The sequence below is a fragment of the Oncorhynchus kisutch genome, linkage group LG11, assembly GCF_002021735.2.
Source record: "Oncorhynchus kisutch isolate 150728-3 linkage group LG11, Okis_V2, whole genome shotgun sequence".
Lineage (NCBI taxonomy): Eukaryota > Metazoa > Chordata > Actinopteri > Salmoniformes > Salmonidae > Oncorhynchus > Oncorhynchus kisutch.
Window position 1 is genome coordinate 40,613,966 of NC_034184.2, and position 22,862 is coordinate 40,636,827.

The following is a 22,862-nucleotide window of genomic DNA, read 5'->3' on the forward strand; positions in this document are numbered from 1 at the left end:
TTACTATTTTGACATAGGTTCACAACAATTTGTACAAAATATAACCTGTTGGTTGAGCATACAACAAATGTCATGTATGTACAGGTGTATGACTGACATCCATAAAGATATCTGTCTTGTTATTGCCTCAGTAGGGTTGGTGTGTCTATGACGTTCCTTTATTTGCAGTAGAAATGTTGTAATCACAAACCCCACAGGTGATCAAACACTTTGCAAATGGGCAAATAAAGGGCTTTGATTGTAAGGAGGTACCGCTGCATGTTATAAACACAAATAGGCCACTGATATCACACAGAGCGATAAGGGCTTTGATATACAGTACATTCCATTTTGCTAAGTTATAGAAAACCCCACAAGATCTTTACATGACATGTAGAAACATAAATGCTTTTATTTTCTACAAAAATGAAAGTTTATGCTGCAATATTGGCTACATTTTAATTGAGATATTTCACATAAAGTTTTCCCTCCATATACCTTCAATAGGTCTATCTATTGATTCATCAGCCATTATGGAAATCACTATTCCAACAACAGTGCCTTAATGGTTATAATGCTAAAGAATAGCACACCCATAAATGCATAAGGAAACATTGGCTCCCGAAATACTTTTTTATTTTTTTTAATGATGATTTCATCATACCAGCCCACAAACAGGGCCGGTATTTTGTATGATTCCAAATTCAACGAAAACCTTCATACATGTGTATCAACAGGTGAAGCAAACATCTACTGGAAACATAGGCTACAATGAACAGCTTGTAATGTTGTTTACATCAGGTTGCAGAGATGTAGCCTAGTCTGCAGTCAAAGATTTTAAAAACTGACCAGTGCTGCAGTCTTTTGCAATGCCATGGATGCTGACCATCATACTTTCGTTATCGCGAACACTCAATCAACCGTGCTACTTACTGTTAGTCCTGCCCATTTTGATTCATCGATTTCAGTTCTGTTGTGACTGGGATTCGCTGAAAAAAATTAGCTTATGGATCAACATACATTTATGTAACTAATTATGGTAAACGTAAAAAAAACCTCCCATATCTTCGAGTGAATCAATATTGTTTTGCTAAAATAATTATATTTAATCGAGATTGATTGGTTTACCGAGCAGTCAAACCCGATTGGCCTAGAGAGCTGTCAAACCTTTCCAGTGGCAGTGCAGCACGTTTGGTTGTGAAGACCCAGCTTTTCCACGTAGTGTGTTTACTAAGTACAGATTGTCGGCCTGTTTATGTGTTTAATTTGTGTATATTAGGAACCATATAGCTACCTTTTGAATTAATAGTTTTTGGTTTGAATCTGTCTCACGTACTGGAATGTCAAAATATAGTCGTTTTCCTATGTCTTGTAAATGATTATTGGTCATCACTGTTGGGCAGTTAGCTTATCAATTGAAATTGCACAGGACTCCATCTTGGAACTCCTAACAGGTAGGGTATTTTCGCAGTTCTGTTTGATCCAAAAAGTTGTGTGCAATGTTAGTTTGCTAGCTGATGCTTCAAAAACCCAGTAATGGCTAATTTCACACCGACGCTATGTGTTGTCAACGATGTAAACTAGGGCATAACTAGCTAGCCGACCTGTCAAATGTATGACTGAGCCTAACTACGTTAACGTTAGTTACTTAGCTACTTTATCACGCTGTCTCACCAAGAAAAACGAGTTAATGCTAGCTAAATCGTTGGCCCTGACAGTTCGCTAGCTATTGAATTATACAGCAAGCCACTTATGTAGCTAACGTTAGCTGTCTTCTGTAGATAGCTAGCTACTTTAACTAGCTAGCTACATTGTAACGTCATTGGTGTCAATCCAATGAACGTTACTTTATCTACTTTGCCAACCTGTATGATTCATCACATGATTGGTGTTAACTTAATTCACCTGCAGTATTAGGAATATTCTTGGTTGACAATCCGCTGTCTGTTCATGTTGAAAATCAAGTGATAATCCCAACATGCAGGCCTTTATTACTTTAGCCAGCTAGTTATCTGGACTATCCTTGCTAATCATCAGATGCCAGGCCTGTACCTGACTAGCTGAGTAGCTAATTTAGCTAGCTTGCAATATTGCTGCTAGGTTATCAATTGGGCCATAGATGTGTTAAAGGGATAGTTCACCTAAATTATTAAATTACACATTGGTTTCCTTACCGTGTAATAGTCTTTGAACAAGGTATGACGGCAACTAAGTATGAATTGCCCTTGGATTGTTTCCACATGTGGACGTTTTAGCATTTGTGGCACAAATCACATTCAATTCATGGGACCAGGGTGGAAAATTAACACTCAACAAATGCGGGTGGATTTTGGCATTGACGGGTAAGACTGTCTATTTCACATGGCAGATTTATTTTTATTTTTACAAAGAGCACATATGCGCGCGCCTTAGTTGAAAAATGTAGGTGCACACAAAGAAATTTAGCAACACAATGAAACATTTGAGCTATTAGAACTAGAATCCTTAATTTTGTAGGTGCACTGTTGCTCCTAAATAAAAATTCCATGTCGCACAGCAAAACATTTAGGCGCGTATGTGAGTAAAATGGTCGCACTGTAGAGCCCTGTTTCACCAGCCACTTTGGCAGGTGGTCAGTCACAAAGAGCATTTGGAAAGCCCAAATGGAGAAGTTGGTTGAATTATCCCGAAAGGCTACTAGAGTCGTTCCATGTCATTTCAGCAAGCCATGGCACCCACCGTCTCAGATTGTTCTGGAATCCTCTACTGAAATGGTTAAGATTGGTATTCCTGAAACTTTTTATTTAGTTGAATTTTAGTTTTATCTCAGAAATGAAGGTAATTGATTGCACTCAAATTGGCCATTTTAAGTTATAGGATTTCAGATAATATTCAATAAATATTGTACCCAACATCCGATTTGGAGCAAACGTCTTCCTACTAATGAGTAAGACATGGGGTAATCCCCAAAAATTGGCAAAAGCAACCCACGGACCCCCCCACAACCCATGCCAATCCCACCCTAACGACCAGTATACAGAATCAGTTCTCTTTCAGAAAACGTGTAAGAAGTAGAGGTCGACCGATTAGGATTTTTCAACGCTGATACCGATTATTGGAGGACAAAAAAAAACGATACCAATTAATCGGACAACTTTTTAAAATGTATTTGTAATAATGACAATTACAACAATACTAAATGAACATTTATTTTAACTTAATACATCAATAAAATCGATTTAGCCTCAAATAAATATTGAAACATGTTCAATTTGGTTTAAATAATGCAAAAACAAAGTGTTGGAGAAGAAAGTAAAAGTGCAATATGTGCCATGTTAGAAAGCTAAAGTTTAAGTTCCTTGCTCAGAACATGAGAACATATGAAAGCTGGTGGTTCCTTTTAACATGAGTCTTCAATATTCCCAGGTAAAAAGTTTTAGTTTGTAGTTTATTATAGGAATTATAGGACTATTTCTCTCTATACGATTTGTATTTCATTTACCTTTGACTATTGGATGTTCTTATAGGCACTTTAGTATTGCCAGTGTAACAGTATAGCTTCCGTCCCACTCCTCGTCGCTACCTGGCCTCGAACCAGGAACACATCGAAAACAGCCACCCTCGAAGCAGTGTTACCCATGCAGAACAAGGGGAACAACTACTCCAAGTCTCAGAGCGAGTGACGTTTGAAACGCTATTAGCGCTAACTAGCTAGTCATTTCACATCAGTTACACCAGCCTAATCTCGGGAGTTGATAGGCTTGAAGTCATAAATAGCGCAATGCTTGAAGCATTACGAAGAGCTGCTGGCAAAACGCATTAAAGTGCTGTTTGAACAAATGCTTACGAGCCTGCTGGTGCCTACCATCGCTCAGTCAGACTGCTCTATCAAATCATAGACTTAATTATAACATAATAACACACAGAAATACGAGCCTTAGGTCATTAATATGGTCAAATACGGAAACTATCATTTAAAAAACAAAACGTTTATTCTTTCAGTGAAATACGGAACCGTTCCGTATTTTATCTAACGGATGGCATCCCTAAGTCTAAATATTGCTGTTACATTGCACAAACTTCAATGTCATGTCATAATTACGTAACATTCTGGCAAATTAGTTTGCAATGAGCCAGGCGGCCCAAACTGTTGCATATACCCTGACTCTGCGTGCAATGAACGCAAGAGAAGTGACACAATTTCACCTGGTTAATATTGCCTGCTAACCTTCCTTTTAGCTTAAATATGCAGGTTTAAAAAGATATACTTCTGTGTATTGATTTTAAGAAAGGCATTGACGTTTATGGTTAGGTACACGTTGGAGCAACGACAGTCCTTTTTCGCGAATGCACACTGCATCGATTATATGCAACGCAGGACACGCTAGATAAACTAGTAATATCATCAACCATGTGTAGTTATAACTAGTGATTATGATTGATTGATTGTTTTTTACAAGATAAGTTTAATGCTAGCTAGCAACTTACCTTGGCTTCTTACTGCATTCACATAACAGGCAGGCTCCTTGTGAGGCAGGTGGTTAGAGCGTTGCACTAGTTAACCGTAAATTTGCAAGATTGAATCCCTGAGCTGACAAGGTAAAAATCTGTCGTTCTGCCCCTGAACACGGCAGTTAACCCACCGTTCCTAGGCCGTCATTGAAAATAAGAATGTGTTCTTAACTGACTTGCCTCGTTAAATAAAGTTGTAAAAAAAAAATCTGCAAAATCGGCGTCCAAAAATACAGATTTCACGATTGTTATGAAAACTTGCAATCGACCCTAATTAATCGGTCATTCCGATTAATCGGTCGACCTCTAGTATGAAGTATTGTTAAAATGCTTAAAAGACAGTGATTGGAATTGTGTTGAATTGGGTTTGGGGAAATAAAGATAGACCGTAACAAGGTTTCCATGCAACCTTTTTTCTGTGAGTAAAGTACATGTTGGATAAAAAAATGTCACAACAGGCCTGATGGAAACAGCAAATTTGTTGGTAGACTTTCAACAGAACAAAATACGCTAGACAAATCAAATACAGTGGGGCAAAAAAGTATTTAGTCAGCCACCAATTGTGCAAGTTCTCCCACTTAAAAAGATGAGAGACCTGTAATTTTCATCATAGGTAGTACACTTAAACTATGACAGACAAAATGAGAAAAAAAACATTGTAGGATTTTTAATGAATTTATTTGCAAATTATGGTGGAAAATAAGTATTTGGTCAATAACAAACAAGCAAGATTTCTGGCTCTCACAGACCTGTAACTTCTTCTTTAAGAGGCTCCTCTGTCCTCCACTCGTTACCTGTATTAATGGCACCTATTTTTCCCAGAACCACACCTGGGGACCTAGTGAATGACCTGCAGAGAGCTGGGACCAAAGTTACAAAGCCTACCATCAGTAACACACAACGCCGCCAGGGACTCAAATCCTACAGTGCCAGATGTACTGGCTTAAGCAGGGGGACACATGTCCAGGTCCGTCTGAAGTTTGCTAGAGAGCATTTGGATGATCCAGAAGAAGATTGGGAGAATGTCATATGGTCAGATGAAACCAAAATATAACTTTTTGGTAAAAACTCAACTTGTCGTGTTTGGAGGACAAAGAATGCTGAGTTGCATCCAAAGAACACCATACCTACTGTGAAGCATGGGGGTGGAAACATCATGCTTTGGGGCTGTTTTTCTGCAAAGGGACCAGGACGACTGATCCGTGTAAAGGAAAGAATGAATGGGGCCATGTATCGTGAGACTTTGAGTGAAAACCTCCTTCCATCAGCAAGGGCATTGAAGATGAAACGTGGCTGGGTCTTTCAGCATGACAATGATCCCAAACACACCGCCCGGGCAACGAAGGAGTGGCTTCGTAAGAAGCATTTCAAGGTCCTGGAGTGGCCTAGCCAGTCTCCAGATCTCAACCCCATAGAAAATCTTTGGAGGGAGTTGAAAGACCGTGTTGCCCAGCAACAGCCCCAAAACATCACTGCTCTAGAGGAGATCTGCATGGAGGAATGGGCCAAAATACCAGCAACAGTGTGTGAAAACCTTGTGAAGACTTACAGAAAACCTTTGTCCTCTGTCATTGCCAACAAAGGGTATATAACAAAGTATTGAGATAAGTATTTGATCAATAACAAAAGTTTATTTTCCACCATAATTTGCAAATAAATTCATTAAAATTAAAATTTTCAGGATTTTTTTTTGTCTGTCATAGTTGAATTGTACCTGTGATGAAAATTACAGGCCTCGCTCATCTTTTTAAGTGGGAGAACTTGCACAATTGGTGGCTGACAAAATACTTTTTTGCCCCACTGTACATTTTATTTATCACATGCGGAAAATAAAACAACCTTACAGTGAAATGCTTACTTACAAGCTCTTAACCAACAATGCAGTTTAACTAAAATAAAATTGAAATATAACACAAAATTAAGGAGCAACAATAAAATAACGGTATAGCTGTAAGCTATACAAAGCTTCAATTATTGTTAATCTAACTGCACTGTCCAATTTACAGTAGCTATTACAGTGAAAGAATACCATGCTATTTTTGAGGAAAGTGCACAGTTATGAACTTAAAATGTATTAATAGATCAATTAGGCACATGTGGACAGTCTTGATACAACATTTTGAACATAAATACAATGGTTCATTGGACCAGTCTAAAACTTTGCACGTACACTGCTGCCACCTAGTGGCCAAAATCTAAATGGTGCCTAAACTGGAATAATAGTGTGACCTTAATCTTGCATTTCGAAAATGATGAAAAAACAAACACAAGAAAACACAAAGAGAAATCTTATATTTGACCAGATCTAATATTATATTCTCCTGCATTAATTTCACATTTCCACAAACTTCAGTGTGTTTCCTTTGAAATGGCATCAAGAATATGCATATCCTTGCTTCAGGGCCTGAGCTACAGGCAGTTAGATTTGGGTGTCATTTTAGACAAACATTTTAAAAAAAGTGTCCGATCCTTATTAAGAAGCCCTTTGACATAGACTTAGCGCTCCGGTACCGCTTGCCATGTGGTAGCAGAGAGAACAGTCTATGACTAGGGTGGTTGGAGTCCTTGGCAATTGTTTGGGGGCATTGGCAAGTTTTGGGGCCTTCGTCCGACACTGCCTGGTATAGAGGTCCTGGATGGCAGGAAGTTTGGCCCCAGTGTTGTACTGGGCCGTACGCACTACCCTCTGTAGTGCCTTGCGGTCAGAGGCTGAGCAGTTGCCATACCAGGCGGTGATGCCACCCGTCAGGATGCTCTCGACGGTGCAGCTGTATAATTTTTTGAGGATCTGGGGATCCATACCAAATCTTTTCAGTCTCCCGAGGGGGAATAGGCATTTTTGTGCCCTCTTCATGACTGTCTTGGTGTGTTTGGACCATGATAGTTTGTTGGTGATGTGGACACCAAGGAACTTGAAGCTCTCAACCTGCTCCATTACAGCCTGATCGATGAGAATGGGGGCGTGCTCGGTCCTCCTTTTTCTGTAGTCTACAATCATCTCCTTTGTCTTGCTCATGTTGAGGGAGAGGTTGTTACCCTGGCACCACACTTCCAGCTCTCTGACCTCCCCATAGGCTGTCTCATCGTTGTCAGTGATCAGTTGTGTCATCGGAAAACTTGATGGTGTTGGAGTCATACTTGGCTATGCAGTCGTGGGGGAACAGGGATTACAGGAGGTTAACTGGGCACGCACCTGAGGGGCCCCTGTGTTGAGGATCAGAATGGCAGATGTTGTTACCTACCCTTACCAACTGGGGGCGGCCCGTCAGGAAGTCCAGGATCCAGTTGCAGAGGGAGGTGTTTAGCTCCAGGGTCCTTAGCTCAGTAATGAGCTTTGGTGTTGAACGCTGAGCTTTAGTCAATGAATAGCATTCTTACGAAGGTGTTCCTTTTGTCCAGGTGTGAAAGGGCAGTGTGGAGTGCAATAGAGATTGGATCATCTGTGGCTCTGTTGGGGTGGTATGCAAATTGGAGTGGGTCTGGGTTTATGTGATAAGGGTGTTGTGAGCCATGACCAGACTTTCAAAGCACTAAATGGCTACGGATGTGATTGCTATGAGTCTGTAGTCATTGAAGCAGGTTACCTTGGTGTTCTTGGGCACAGGGTCTATGGTGGTCTGCTTGAAACATGTTGGTATTACAGACTCGGTAAGGGACAGGTTGAAAATGTCAGTTAAGACACTTGCCAGTTGGTCAGAGCATGCTCGGTGTACACGTCCTGGTAATCCGTCTGGCCTTGTGAATGTTAGCCTGTTTAAAGGTCTTACTCACATTGGCTATGGAGAGCGTGATTACACAGTTTTCTGGAACAGCTGATGCTCTCATGCATGCTTCAGTGTTGCTGGCATTGAAGCGAGTATAGAAGTTATTTAGCTTGTATGGTAGACTTGCATCACTGGGCAGCTCGCGGCAGTGCTTCCCTTTGTAGTCCTTAATAGTTTGCAAGCCCTGCCACATCTGAAGAGCGTCAGAGCCGGTGTAGTAGGATTCAATCTTAGTCCTGTGTTGATGCTTTGCCTGTTTAATGGTTCGTCGGAGGGCATAGTGGGATTTCTTAAAAGCTTCCGGGTTAGCGTCCCTCTCCTTGAAAGCAGCAGCTCTACCCTTTAGCTCAGTGTGGATGTTGCCTGTAATCCATGGCTTCTGGTTGGGGTATGTACGTATGGTCACTGTGGGGACGACGTCATCAGTGCACTTATTGATGAAGGCAGGGACTGATGTAGTGTACTCCTCAATGCCATCGGAAGTATCCTGGAACATATTCCAGTCTGTGCTAGCAAAACAGTCCTGTAGCTTAGCATCTGCGTCCTCTGACCACTTCCTTATTGAGCGAGTCACTGGTACTTCCTGGTTTAGTTTTTGCTTGTGAGCAGAAATCAGGAGGATAGAATTATGGTCAGATATATAGGGCGAGGGAGAGCTTTGTACGTGTCTCTGTGTGTGGAGTAAAGGTGGTCTAGACTTTTTTCCCCTTTGGTTGAACATTTAACATGCTGGTTGATATTAGGTACAACTGATTTAAATTTCCCTGCATTTTTTATTTAATTTTTTTATTTCACCTTTATTTAACCAGGTAGGCTAGTTGAGAACAAGTTCTCATTTGCAACTGCGACCTGGCCAAGATAAAAGCATAGCAGTGTGAGCAGACAACAAAGAGTTACACATGGAGTAAACAATTAACAAGTCAATAACACAGTAGAAACCAAAGGGGGAGTCTATATACAATGTGTGCAAAAGGCATGAGGAGGTAGGCAAATAATTACAATTTTGCAGATTAACACTGGAGTGATGAATGATCAGATGGTCATGTACAGGTAGAGATATTGGTGTGCAAAAGACCAGAAAAGTAAATAAATAAAAACAGTATGGGGATGAGGTAGGTGAAAAAGGGTGGGCTATTTACCAATAGACTATGTACAGCTGCAGCGATCGGTTAGCTGCTCAGATAGCTGATGTTTGAAGTTGGTGAGGGAGATAAAAGTCTCCAACTTCAGCGATTTTTGCAATTCGTTCCAGTCACAGGCAGCAGAGTACTGGAACGAAAGGCGGCCAAATGAGGTGTTGGCTTTAGGGATGATCAGTGAGATACACCTGCTGGAGCGCGTGCTACGGATGGGTGTTGCCATCGTGACCAGTGAGCTGAGATAAGGCGGAGCTTTACCTAGCATGGACTTGTAGATGACCTGGAGCCAGTGGGTCTGGCGACGAATATGTAGCGAGGGCCAGCCGACTAGAGCATACAAGTCGCAGTGGTGGGTGGTATAAGGTGCTTTAGTGACGAAACGGATGGCACTGTGATAGACTGCATCCAGTTTGCTGAGTAGAGTGTTGGAAGCCATTTTGTAGATGACATCGCCGAAGTCGAGGATCGGTAGGATAGTCAGTTTTACTAGGGTAAGCTTGGCGGCGTGAGTGAAGGAGGCTTTGTTGCGGAATAGAAAGCCGACTCTTGATTTGATTTTCGATTGGAGATGTTTGATATGAGTCTGGAAGGAGAGTTTGCAGTCTAGCCAGACACCTAGGTACTTATAGACGTCCACATATTCTAGGTCGGAACCATCCAGGGTGGTGATGCTAGTCGGGCATGCGGGTGCAGGCAGCGACCGGTTGAAAAGCATGCATTTGGTTTTACTAGCGTTTAAGAGCAGTTGGAGGCCACGGAAGGAGTGTTGTATGGCATTGAAGCTTGTTTGGAGGTTAGATAGCACAGTGTCCAAAGACGGGCCGAAGGTATATAGAATGGTGTCGTCTGCGTAGAGGTGGATCAGGGAATCGCCCGCAGCAAGAGCATCATCATTGATATACACAGAGAAAAGAGTCGGCCCGAGAATTGAACCCTGTGGCACCCCCATAGAGACTGCCAGAGGACCAGACAGCATGCCCTCCGATTTGACGCACTGAACTCTGTCTGCAAAGTAATTGGTGAACCAGGCAAGGCATTAAAGTCCCCAGACACTAGGACTGCCGCCTCTAGATTGTTTTCCTGTTTGCTTATGGCCATATACAGTCGTGGCCAAAAGTTTTGAGAATAACAAATATTAATTTCCACAAAGTTTGCTTCTTCAGGATCTTTAGATATTATTGTCAGATGTTACTATGGAACACTGAAGTATAATTACAAGAATTTCATAAGTGTCAAAGGCTTTTATTGACAATTACATGAAGTTGATGAAAATAGTCAATATTTGCAATGTTGACCCTTCTTTTTTAAGACCTCTGCAATCTGCCCTGGCATGCTGCCAATTAACTTCTGGGCCACATCCTGACTGATGGCAGCCCATTCTTGCATAATCAATGCTTGGAGTTTGTCAGAATTCTCTTGAGGATTGACCACAAGTTCTCAATGGGATTAAGGTCTGGGGAGTTTCCTTGCCATGGACCCAAAATAATGTTTTGTTCCCCAAGCCACTTAGTTATCACTTTTGTCTTATTGCAAGGTGCTCCATCATGCTGGAAAGGGCATTGTTCGTCACCAAACTGTTCCTGGATGGTTGGGAGAAGTTGTCTCAGAGAATGTGTTGGTACCATTCTTTATTCATGGCTGTGTTCTTAGGAAAGAATTGTGAGTGAGCCCACTCCCTTATTTGAGAAGCAACCCCACACATGAATGGTCTCAGGATGCTTTACTGTTGGCATGACACAGGACTGATGGTAGCGCCCACCTTGTCTTCTCTGGACAAGCTTTTTTCCGGATGCAGCAAACAATCGCAAAGGGGATTCATCAGAGAAAATGACTTTACCCCAGTCCTCAGCAGTCCTCCAAAGGTCTACGCCTCACTGCGTGCAGATGCACTCACACCTGTCTGCTGAACTCACACCTGTATGCTGCTATTCCTGAGCAAGCTCTGTACTGTGGTGCCCCGATCCCGCAGCTGAATCAACTTTAGGAGACGGTCCTGGCGCTTGCTGGACTTTCTTGGGTGCCCTGAAGCCTTTTTCACAACAATTGAACCGCTCTCCTTGAAGTTCTTGATGATCCAATAAATGGTTGATTTAGGTGCAATCTTACTGGCAGCAATAGCCTTGCATGTGAAGCCCTTTTTGTGCAAAGCAATGATGATGGCTCATAACCATGATTGACAGAGGAAGAACAATGATTCCAAGCACCACCCTCCTTTTGAAGCTTCCAGTCTGTTATTCGAACTCAATCAGCATGACAGAGTGATCTCCAGCCTTGTCCTCGTCAACACTCGCACATGTGTAACGAGAGAATCACTGTTTGATTGGGATTCAGTTCATTTGCATGGCAAAGAGAGACTTTGCAATTAATTGCAATTCATCAGATCACTCTTCATAACATTCTGCAGTATATGCAAATTGCCATTATACAAACTGAGGCAGCAGACTTTATGAAAATTAATATTTGTGTCATTGTCAAAACTTTTGGCCACGGCTGTACAGCTCATTGATTGTGGTCTTAGTGCCAGCATTGGTTTGTGATGGTATGTAGACCGCTACGAAGAATATAGATGAAAACTCTTGGTATAAATAGTGTGGTCCACAGCTTATCATGAGAGACTCTACCTCAGGCCTTTAGACTTGCTTAATATTAGATGTCATCCCTCGTCTTACTGGAGGCAGCTGTTCCTTCTTGCAGATGGACCGAGTACCCCGCCAGTGGTATGTTATCCATGTCGTTCAGCCACGACTCGATGGAACGTAAGGTATTACAGTTTCTAATGTCTCGTTTATAGGATATCCTTGATCGGCGCTCATCCATTTAGTTATCCATTGATTGCACGTTGGCTAATAGGACTTATGGTAGAGGGGGTTTACTCACTCGTCTATGAATTTTCAAAGGCAGCCTGACCTCCAGAACCCTTTTCTCCGTCTTTGCAAATGATGGGGATTTGGCCCCGTTCCCGAGAAAGCCGTTATATCCTTCTTCGGGACTCGTTAAAGAAAAAAATCTTTGTCCATTTCGGGTTGAATAATTGCTGTTCAGATGTCTAGAAGTGATTTTCGGTCATAAGTAGGATTGACCATTTTGGGGAATATTCAGAGGTGGAAACTCTCCGTGGGAATTAACGGGAATAAAAACAAATGAATATTAATAAAATTTCAATTTAGATGTTTTTTGCATTGGATATATTTACCATATCATATGGAGACAGAAACTTAAACATTTTACCTTATCATAAGTAGACATAATTGCAAATGATTAAGTCCTTCCAAAAGAAATGAAAAAAACATTTTCGTTCTGAATTTAACTTTAATTAAATGAGTTGACTCTTCACATGGGATGATTTCGCTGAACAACAAAATGGAATATTGATTGATCCCCAATGTTCCATCACATCTCCCAAAAATGTTTTCAACATAAAATGATAGTCCAGAAACTACATCTTTGGTTGTCTTCCTCTCAGGCTTCCATGTCTTCTCCCTGGACCTCCTCAATGTCCACTTCTTGAATATCTTGAACATCAGACTCTGATGCCTCATCTAAACTGTCACTTTCCAACCTTGTTGAGGATGGCTCGTTGTCATGCTCAAAAATCCTTATTGGCCACCTATTTTTCAACCCTTGTATTGGTCAGCCTGTTGTGCACTTTGGTGTGTGTGTTCCCAAACAAGGACCAGTTGCGCTCTGAGGCGTCTGATGTTGGTGGGATTTGGAGGATGATGTAAGCAACAGGGGGAAGAGCCTCAGATCCACCAAGTCCCTTCCACCAGGTGGCTGATGAGATATGTTGGCGCGACTGCCATATTGCATCTCCATCCCAAAGCCCTTGCTTGGAAATGTACTTCGCCAGACTGCCAAGAACCATGCCCTTATCCAGGCCAAAGTGGCGAGACACGGTAGTGATGACACCATAGGCCTTGTTGATATCTGCACCAGACAGGATGCTCTTGCCAGCATACTTGGGGTCCAACATGTACGCTGCCGTGTATATGGCCTTCAGGCAGAAGTCTTCATGCGTTTTGATGCATTTCAGAACTGCAATTTCCTCTGCTTGAAGCAACAGTGATGTGGCCCGGGCAGTGCGTACTTCTTTTACGTCTGCAAGCAGAGTCTGAACATCAGACAGGATGGCATTGTCTCCCTCAATCCGTGCAATGGCTACTGCTATAGGTTTCAGGCTGCTTTACCACTCTCTCCCAAAATACATGATCCAGGAGGATCCTCTTGATGGGGTTGTCCATATTGGCATAGTGTTTTGCAATTGTAGTAGTATTGGGTTTCTTAGGGTTTAATGGTAAGTGGGTTGTTCTACCTCATTAAGCACAAGATTATTTTGACACCACCATCTCTTATTATTCTGAAATTGATTGTTAGAAACAGATACAATTTTCATTACTGCAACATTATTTAGTGCCAGGCCCACCCAAAAGGGCTTTATTCCAGACTTTTGTAATGATCATGCTGTTTAATCAGCTTCTTGATATGCCACACCTGGCATGATTTAGACATGAGGAATCCAAAGATATGGTCAAAGCCACCCACGGCCCATGAGTTTATAGTATCAGATCTCTGTGTCTGACAAGTAGTATGGAGCTGCTGCTTGGAGTGTTGTTTTTTCATCCTATGTATTGCATTCTCAGTGAATTTGGTAAATGTTTTTTTTCACTCCAATACCTTGACTTTGTTGTCCTTAAGCCAACTTTGGAAGTATGCTTGGGGTAATTGTCCTTTTGGAAGACCCATTTGCGACCTAGCTTTAACTTCCAGACTGATGTCTTGAGATGTTGCTTCAATATATCCACATCATTTTATTTCCTCATGCAGCCATCTATTTTGTGAAGTGCACCAGTCCCTCCTGCAGCAGAGCACCACCACAACATGATACTTCCACCCCCGTGCTTCACGGTTGGATGATGTTCTTCGGCTTGCAAGCTTACCCCTTTTTCCTGATGGTCATTATGGCCAAATAGTTATTTTTTTTGTTTCATCAGACCAGAGGACATTTTCTCCAAAAAGTACGATCTTTGTACCCATATGCAGTTGCAAACCGTAGTCTGGCTTTTTTATTGCGATTTTGGAGCAGTGGCTTCTTCCTTGTTGTGCGGCCTTTCAGGTTATGTTGATATAGGACTCGTTTTACTCTGGATATAGATACTTTTGTACCTGCTACCTCCAGCATCTTCACAAGGTCCTTTGCTGTTCTTGGATTGATTTGCACTTTTCGCACCAAAGTACGTTCATCTCTAGGAGACAGAACACGTCTCCTTCCTGAGCTGTATGACTGCTGCGTGGTCCCATACTTGCGTATTATTGTTTGTACAGATGAACGTGTTACCTTCAGGCGTTTGGATATGCTCCCAAGGATGAACCAGACTTACAGGTCTACAATGTATTTTCTGAGGTCTTGGCTGATTTTCTTTTGATTTGTCCATGATGTCAAGCAACGAGGCACTGAGTTTGAAGGTAGGCCTTGAAATACATCCACAGGTATGTCTCCAATTGACCCAAATGATGTCAATTAGCCTATCAGAAGCTTCTAAAGCCATGACATCATTTTCTGGAATTTTCTGAAAAATGACTTGTCATGCACAAAGAAGATGTCCTAACTGACTTGTTAAAACTATAGTTTTTTAACAAGCATTTTGTGGAGTGGTTGAAAAACGAGTTTTAATGACTCCAACCTAAGTGTATGTAAACTTCCGACTTCAACTGTGTGTTAGCATTTTAAAGCTTCATGTCAAAATCATCCTAAAGTATCTAAAAATGGATTGTGTATCTCAATGTTTACTTAGATGATTTTGGACATATTTCAACTAAATGTTGCAGGAATGCTAATCTGGTGCTTCTAACAAAATAAACGATTTCAGAACAACCGGAGATTGTGGGTGTGATGGCTTGCTGAAATGACATGGAACGGCCCAAATGTCACTTATCACACAACATATAAAGCTGTTTCATGATCATTTTATTGACAAATTTGACTGCCATGCAATTAATTATTTTGTTAGGCTTGTCATATTTTAGTCCCTAGCCCATTTCTCCTAGATTTTGGGATTGTAGGAAAAGTCTTCATAGGAGAATTGCATAGGGATAGCCCCCTGAGAGCAGCCACGTATTGTCAGGGTTTTGCGTTTTTCACTCAGAAATTGAAAGAGAGAATGCAGAAAAAATATCGTTTTGTAACATATAAAGTGCTTCTTATTGTAAATTCTGCTTGGCTTCAGTCAGGATTCTAGGGCTGTCTCTGACAAAAATTACTCTGAGACTCGAAATTGAGCCCGGGTGCATCCTGTTTCCATTGATCATCCTTGAGATGTTTCTAAAACTTAATTGCACCTGTGGGTAAATTCATTTGATTGGACATGATTTGGTAGGGCACACACCTGTATTTAAGGTCCCACATTTGACCGTGCATGCCAGAGCAATAACCAAACCACGTGGTCGAAGAAATTGTCTGTAGAGCTCCGAGACAGGATTGTGTCGAGGCACAGATCTGGGGAAAGTTGCCAAAAAATGTCTGCAGGATTGAAGATCCCCAAGTAAACTGTGGCCTCCATTCTTTAACATTTAAAAAAAAAAGTAACCTTTATTTAACTTGGCCTGTTGGGGCTAGGGGGCACAAGGAGTTCCCTAAAGGGAACACCCCCTCCCATTCAGCTGAAAAAGTATTCTTTAGAAATATTTAACTTTCACACATTAACAAGTCCAATACAGCAAATGAAAGATAAACATCTTGTTATTAACCTCTTGCTCCGACCTGAGACATAAACGTCCCAACTAGACATCTGGAAATGCAAATGCGCTACGCTACATGCTAATAGCACTCGTTAAAACTCAAACGTTCATTAAAAGAATTAAAGCTACACTCGTTGTGAATCTAGCCAACAAGTCAGATTATTAAAATGCTTTTCGGCGAAAGCATGAGAAGCTATAATAAGAGAGCATGCAACACCCCGAAATACCTGAATGCTACGTAAACAAAAGATTTCGCGTAGCCGGCGCTACCCAAATAGCATAAATAAAATATAAAACTTTCATTACCTTTGAAGATCTTCTTTGTTGGCACTCCTATATGCCCCATAAACATCACTATTGGGTCTTTTTTTCGATTAAATCGGTCCATATATACCTAAAATAGCCATCTATGGAAACTGTGTGATTCAGAAAAAAACACAGTTTGAAAACGCTACGTCATTTTTTTAAATTAAAAAAGTTGACGATAAACTTTCACAAAACACTTCGAAATACTTTTCTAATCCAACTTTAGGTATCAGTAAACGTTAATAATCTATCAAAATGATCACGGGGCGATGTGTATTCAATAGCTCCACGATTTCAAATCATCTTCCAAAATCTCTCTTCCATACCTTGCAGTCGGAAACCGGATCGGATGGGAAGTGATCTTTCAGGTTGGTTTGACCAAGAAATAAACAGCCCGGAAATGACGAGACTGGCGACATCGTGTGGAAGCTGTAGGGATTGCAATCTATGCCATATGTAATTTAGTTTCCATTTAACAATCAGTGGAAGTGGCGGATTGATACTTTTTTCAGTGACCAGATTTTCTTGCGCTTTTCGCTGAAACACACGCTCTGTTCAAGTCACAGCGGTGATTTAACCAGTTTTAGAAACGTCAGTGTTTTCTATACACACATACTAATCATATGCATATACTATATTCCTGGCATGAGTAGCAGGGCGCTGAAATGTTGCGCGATTTTTAACAGAATTTTCGAAAAAGGAGGCGGTCGACTTAAGAGGTTTTTAATTAATCTACCCATCGTGTCTGATTTTTAAAATGTTTTATAGCGAAAACACAACATATATTTATGTTAGATGACCACCAAATTCAAAAACACACACAGCGATTTTTCAGTCTCAAAAACATAAATATAGATAAAATGAACCTATGAGTGTCATCAGATGACACTCATAGGACATGTTATACATGTATTGTGTGTTTTGTTTGATAATGTGCATATATATATATATATATATATATATATAAATACAAAATCTCAGTTTACATTGGCGTGTTACATGCAGTAATGTTGTGATTCAAAAACATCCGGTGATTTTGCAGAAATACTCAGAATAAACATTGATAAAAGATGCAAGTGTTATTCACAGAATTAAAGATAAACGTATCCTCTATGCAACCGCTGTGTTAGATTTTTTAATTTTTTTAAAGCTTTACGGAAAAATAATAATCTGAGAACGGTGCTCAGAACCCAAAGAAATAGCCGCCATTTTGGCGTCAACAGAAGCTACAAAAAACACTAAATATTCACTTACCTTTGAATATTTTCATCAGAAGGCAGTTCCAGGAATCCCAGTTTGACAATAAATGACTGATTTGTTCCATAAAGTTCCAAAAAGCCCATCATTTAGCCACTTGTTGTTAGCTTGTTCAGCCCAGCATTCAAACCTCAAAAAGCACGAGCAATTCCTCCAGACAAAAACTCAAAAAGTTCCGTTACAGGTCGTAGAAACAAGTCAAATGATGTATGCAATCCATATTTAGGATGTTTTAAACATTAATCAGCAATAAGGTTCCAACCGGAGAACTTCATTGTCTGAAGAAACGCATTGGAACACAAGAACACTCTCTCGTGACCGCGCGCAATGAGACCGATGCTTTCTGCCAGACCACCCACTCAAAGAGCTATTATGAGCCCCTCCTTTTATAGTAGAATCATACAACCAGAATCTAAAGACGGTGACATCTTGTGGAAGCCCTAGGAAGTGCATGCTCATCCATATCTAAGATGGACATCAAATGGCACTGTTTTCAAAATTGAGTTCTCACTTCTTGTTTGGATTTCTTCTCAGGTTTTTGTCTGCCATATGAGTTCTGTTATACTCACAGACATAATTCAAACAGTTTTAGAAACTTCAGAGTGTTTTCTATCCAACAGTAATAATAATATGCATATATTCCTATCTGGGAAAGAGTAGGAGGCAGTTTACTCTGGGCACGCCTTTCATCCAAAAGTGAAAATGTTGCCCCCTAGCCCCAACAGGTTTTAAGAACTTATTCTTATTTCAGTGACGGCCTACCAGGGAACAGTGGGTTAACTGCCTTGTTCAGGGGCAGAAGGACAGATTTTTACCTTGTCAGCTCTGGGATTCGATCCAGCAACCTTTCAGTTACTGGCCCAACGGTTACTGGCCTATCCACTAGGCTACCTTCCGCCCCATTCTTAAATGGATGAAGTTTGCGCTGGCCGCCCGGCCAAACTGAGCAATCGGGGGAGAAGGGCCTTGGTCAGGGAGGTGACCAAGAACCCGATGGTCACTGACAGAGCTCCAGAGTTCCTCTGTGGAGATGGGAGAACCTTCCGGAATACAACCTTCTCTGCAGCTTTTTTTCAGGCCTTCATGGTAGAGTTGCCAGATGGAAGCCACTCCTCAGTGAAAGGCACATGACAATCCGCTTTGAGTTTGCCAAAAGGCACCTAAATGACTTTGACCTTGAGAAACAGGATTCTCTGGTCTGATGAAACCAAGCTTGAACTCTTTGGCCTGAATGCCAAGTGTCACATCTGGAGGAAACCTGGCACCGTCCCTGCGGTGAAGCATAGTGGTGGCAGCATGATGCTGCTGGCATTTTTGTCAGCTGCAGGGACTGGGAGACTATTCAGGATCGAGGGAAAGATGAACAGAGCAAAGTACAGAGATCCTTGATGAAAACCTGCTCCAGAGCGCTCAGCTCCTCAGACTTGGGCGAAGGTTCACCTCCTCACAGGACAACGACCCTAAGCACACAGCCAAGACAACACAGGAGTGGCTTCGGGACACGTCTCAATGTCCTTGAGTAGCCCAGCCAGAGCCCGGACATGAACCCAATCGAACATTCTCTGGAGAGACTTGAAAATAGCTGTGCAGCGATGCTCTCAATCCAACCTGACAGAGCTTAAGAGGTTCTGCATAGAAGAATGGGAGAAAATCGCCAAATACAGGTGTGCCAAGCTTGTAGCGTCATACCCAAGAAGACTCGGCTGTAATCGCTGCCATGAATAGTTCAACAAAGTACTGAGTAATGGGTCTGAATAGTTTTGTTAATGTGATATTTCAGTTTTCTATTTGTTACATTTGCTAAACATTCCAAAAACCTCTTTGCTTTGTCATTATGGGGTATTTCTTTTTAACATAACTATTTGATCAAGTTTAGATTAAGGCTGTAACATAAATGTCAATGGGTCTGAATACTTTCCAAATGCACTGTTATAGACACCCTATGTCTTAATAAAATCAACTATATATGCATTGAGCTTGTCTGATGCGTTAAGCTCTCTGTTTGATGAAATAAGACACAAATGACTACGGAGCCAGAGATAATAGATTACCAGAAGAAAAACAATATTCAACTTTCCTGACCATCCTCCTACCACTCGCTCAGATTCTTCCATTACTCTTCTGAAGTGGCCCGTAATAGGCTACACGAGGAGTCGGCAAACTTTCTCATGTGGAATGCCAATTTACCGATCTGCATGCCAGTTATGGTTTTCAAATGCACATTTTTTGGAACAGTTTCACTTATTTTATATCGTCTTTGTATCACAAAATCATTGTCATATGGTTCATCAAAATTCTATCTAAATGAAAATGATAGAAATGTAAAATAATATTGCCTACAAAGCCAACAAATGATAACATTGCAGCCTACAGGTAGAAAATAACCTGATACAAAAAAAAACATAAATGTCCTTAAAATCACATTGTTGTGGACAGGCCATGTAGCCAAACTTTAAACATTGTATCAACTATTATCTTGGGTCCAGCCTGAAGCTCCTTGCTAAATTGTACAACATATTATGGGCCCTCAGTTTCCCTTGCCAGTGAGCTCGGGACAGACACCGCTTTAGTCTATTTGCGCAAGGGATAAGAAGTAATCAGGTAGGCCTATTTTATTCCACTGGATCAGAGCATTACATTTAAACTTTTCACGCTAAGTGGTTATCGTAAAGAAACAGTTGGAAAGATTGACAATAATTCCTCAACCTATTTGAACATTCTCAATGGATGTAAAAATAGACTTCGTGCTTCAGTTGCACTTCTCCACTCAGATGAAATATCTTTGCCTTCCTCATTAGATCATGAAGACAGCCTCTGACTGATGTGTGGGCTACTTTTCTCTTTTACTTTCCTCGGGTGTAGTTTTTCCAAAGTTTTTTAAAAAGATACCTTTCTCATTGTAAGCTAATTTACTTACGCCAAATAGCTTTGCTCTTCTGTTATCTGATGAAAACAATTTTCTGACAAATGTGTTGCACTGATGCAGGACTCTCCAACCCTCTTCCTGGAGAGCTACTGTCCTGTACATTTTCATCTATCTATCACACCTGATTCTAATAATTAGCTGTTGATAAGCTGATTCAGGTTAGTTACAACTGGAGTTGGAGCAAAAACCTACAATACAGGATGGTATCTCTCCAGGAACAGGGCTGGAGAACCCTGCACTAATGTATTTTGCGTGAAGAAAAATGATGGTTGCACACCCCATATCACTCTATTGAAGCAAAAACCACTGACTTTCAATATAAAACGCAGGGGAAATGGTTTAAAACTAGGCTTGGGCAGTATACTGTATATACTGTATACCGGAGTATTTGTAAATTGCCACTAGATGGGTTTTCCATACCGTTGAAACAATTTATTTGAAGTTTTTCAACACATTTGAATATTTGTAGCTACCTTTTTAAGTAAATACCTGCAGTCAACTTGTGCAATACGTTAGGAGATGAAGCAGATTGTGTTCTTCAATTCACCTATCACATTATGAAGCTTACCGTAGTTCCCCAGAACAGTTGAGCTAATCACGTGCTTGTTTGTAAAAAGCACAACGGGAGAAAGCAGGAGCAGGTGAGTCCTGCTGTATATTGATGGTGGTCACATTTTTATATTTAAGTGTTTTTTTGCCTTTCAGAAAATACATTAGTACAACACATTGATTTAAGTCAACTACCACTAGTCCATTAGGAACATTCAATGTGGTATTGGTAATCAACAACAGTTTATATTTGGCCTTGTGTTTTAGGTGAATTTGTCTCCCAGTGTCTGTTGGAAAGCAGACTAAACCAGGTTTTCCTCAAGGTTTTTGCCTGTGCTTAACTTTATTCAGTTTATTTTTATCCTTTAAATGCCGATGACAAGCATACCAATAACATGACACAGCCACCACCAAACTTGAAAATATAAAGTGGTACTCCGTGATGATGGATTTGCCCCAAACATAAAGTGAATTTCTATGCCACAAATTTAGCTGTTTTACTTTAGTGCCTTATTTGAACCAGGATGCATGTTAAGGAAACTTTGTATTATGTACAGGCTTACTTCTTTTCACTCTGTCGTTTAGGTTATTATTGTGGAGTAACTACAATGTTGTTGATCAATCCTCTGTTTTCTCACAGCAATTTAACTGTTTTAAAGTCACCAATTTCCTCATGGTGAAATCCCTGAGCTGTTTCCTTCCTCTCCGTCAACTGAGTTGGAAGGGCGCTTGTATCTTTCTAGTGACTAGGTGTATTGATACACCATCCAAATTGTAATTAGTAACTTCACTACGCTCAGGGATATTCAATGTCTGCTTTTTTATTTTTACCCAGGTGCCCTTTGTGAGGCATTGGAAAACCTTGCTGGTCTTTGTGGTTGAGTCTGTGTTTGAAATTCACTGCTCGACTGAGGGACCTTTAAAGGTAGTTGTATGTGTGGGTTACAAATTTGAGTAAGTCATTCAATAATCATGTTAAATGCCATTATTACACACACTGAGTCCATGCAACTTATTAGGCTTGCGATAACAATTACATAATACATTTCAGCATTTGATTTTTAAACATCTCTAAAAACATAATTCCACTTCGACATTATGGGCTATTTTGTGTAGGTCAGTGACACAAAATATTAATTTACATTTTAAAGTCAGGCAGTAGCACATCACAATGTGGAAATGGCCTAAGCCACAGGTGATGGCCTAAGCCACATATCAATAGCAACTGTACGCTGTATGGTATATTTTACATTTAAATTAAATAATCTAGCTACCTACATTCTTACAACTTCAGGCCCATATTTGAATTCAAGCAATGGCTCTATGTGTGAAGTCAGACCTTGGAGGACCAAAGCAAATCTTATGTTATTCTACTGAGCCACACAATCTGCTATATCCTCACTAAATGTGTTGTGACAGAGAGTTAACACTTTTGAAACAAGTGATAATACATTTCTGTTTGCATTTAAGTCACCTGAGTCTAAGCCTATCAATGCTTGCATTTCAGCACTCCAACCACCCTGTAGCATTCATCTCTTATTATTTTGAATCTGCTTATCATGAATTTGAACAGAATGCTGCCTCCGTATGACCTCCTCTCAGTCTCAATAGTCAAATAACATTTCCCTGCAGACACACAATATTATCTTTCTACAGTACCTTTCTCTGGACTGCTTAACGGTTAATCCAACCATTTTAAGGTACATGGAGAAACTG

General features: G+C 40.7%; 1 protein-coding gene across 8 annotated transcripts in view; it reads left to right on the forward strand.

Annotated features, from left to right (window-relative positions):
• Positions 1 to 1,168: 1,168 nt before the first annotated feature.
• LOC109899688 (Golgi-specific brefeldin A-resistance guanine nucleotide exchange factor 1) overlaps positions 1,169 to 22,862 on the forward strand; it is a 123,579-nt gene continuing 101,885 nt past the window's right edge. For 7 of the 8 annotated variants that reach the window (XM_020495125.2, XM_031835782.1, XM_031835784.1 and 4 more), the window contains exon 1: positions 1,169 to 1,433. In XM_020495125.2, coding sequence (XP_020350714.1) covers positions 1,355 to 1,433 — 79 coding nt within the window. In that variant the 5' untranslated portion in view covers positions 1,169 to 1,354. Of the gene's footprint in view, positions 1,434 to 22,032; positions 22,072 to 22,862 lie in introns of those variants that run through there. The other variant, XM_020495128.2, reaches the window with a different exon arrangement.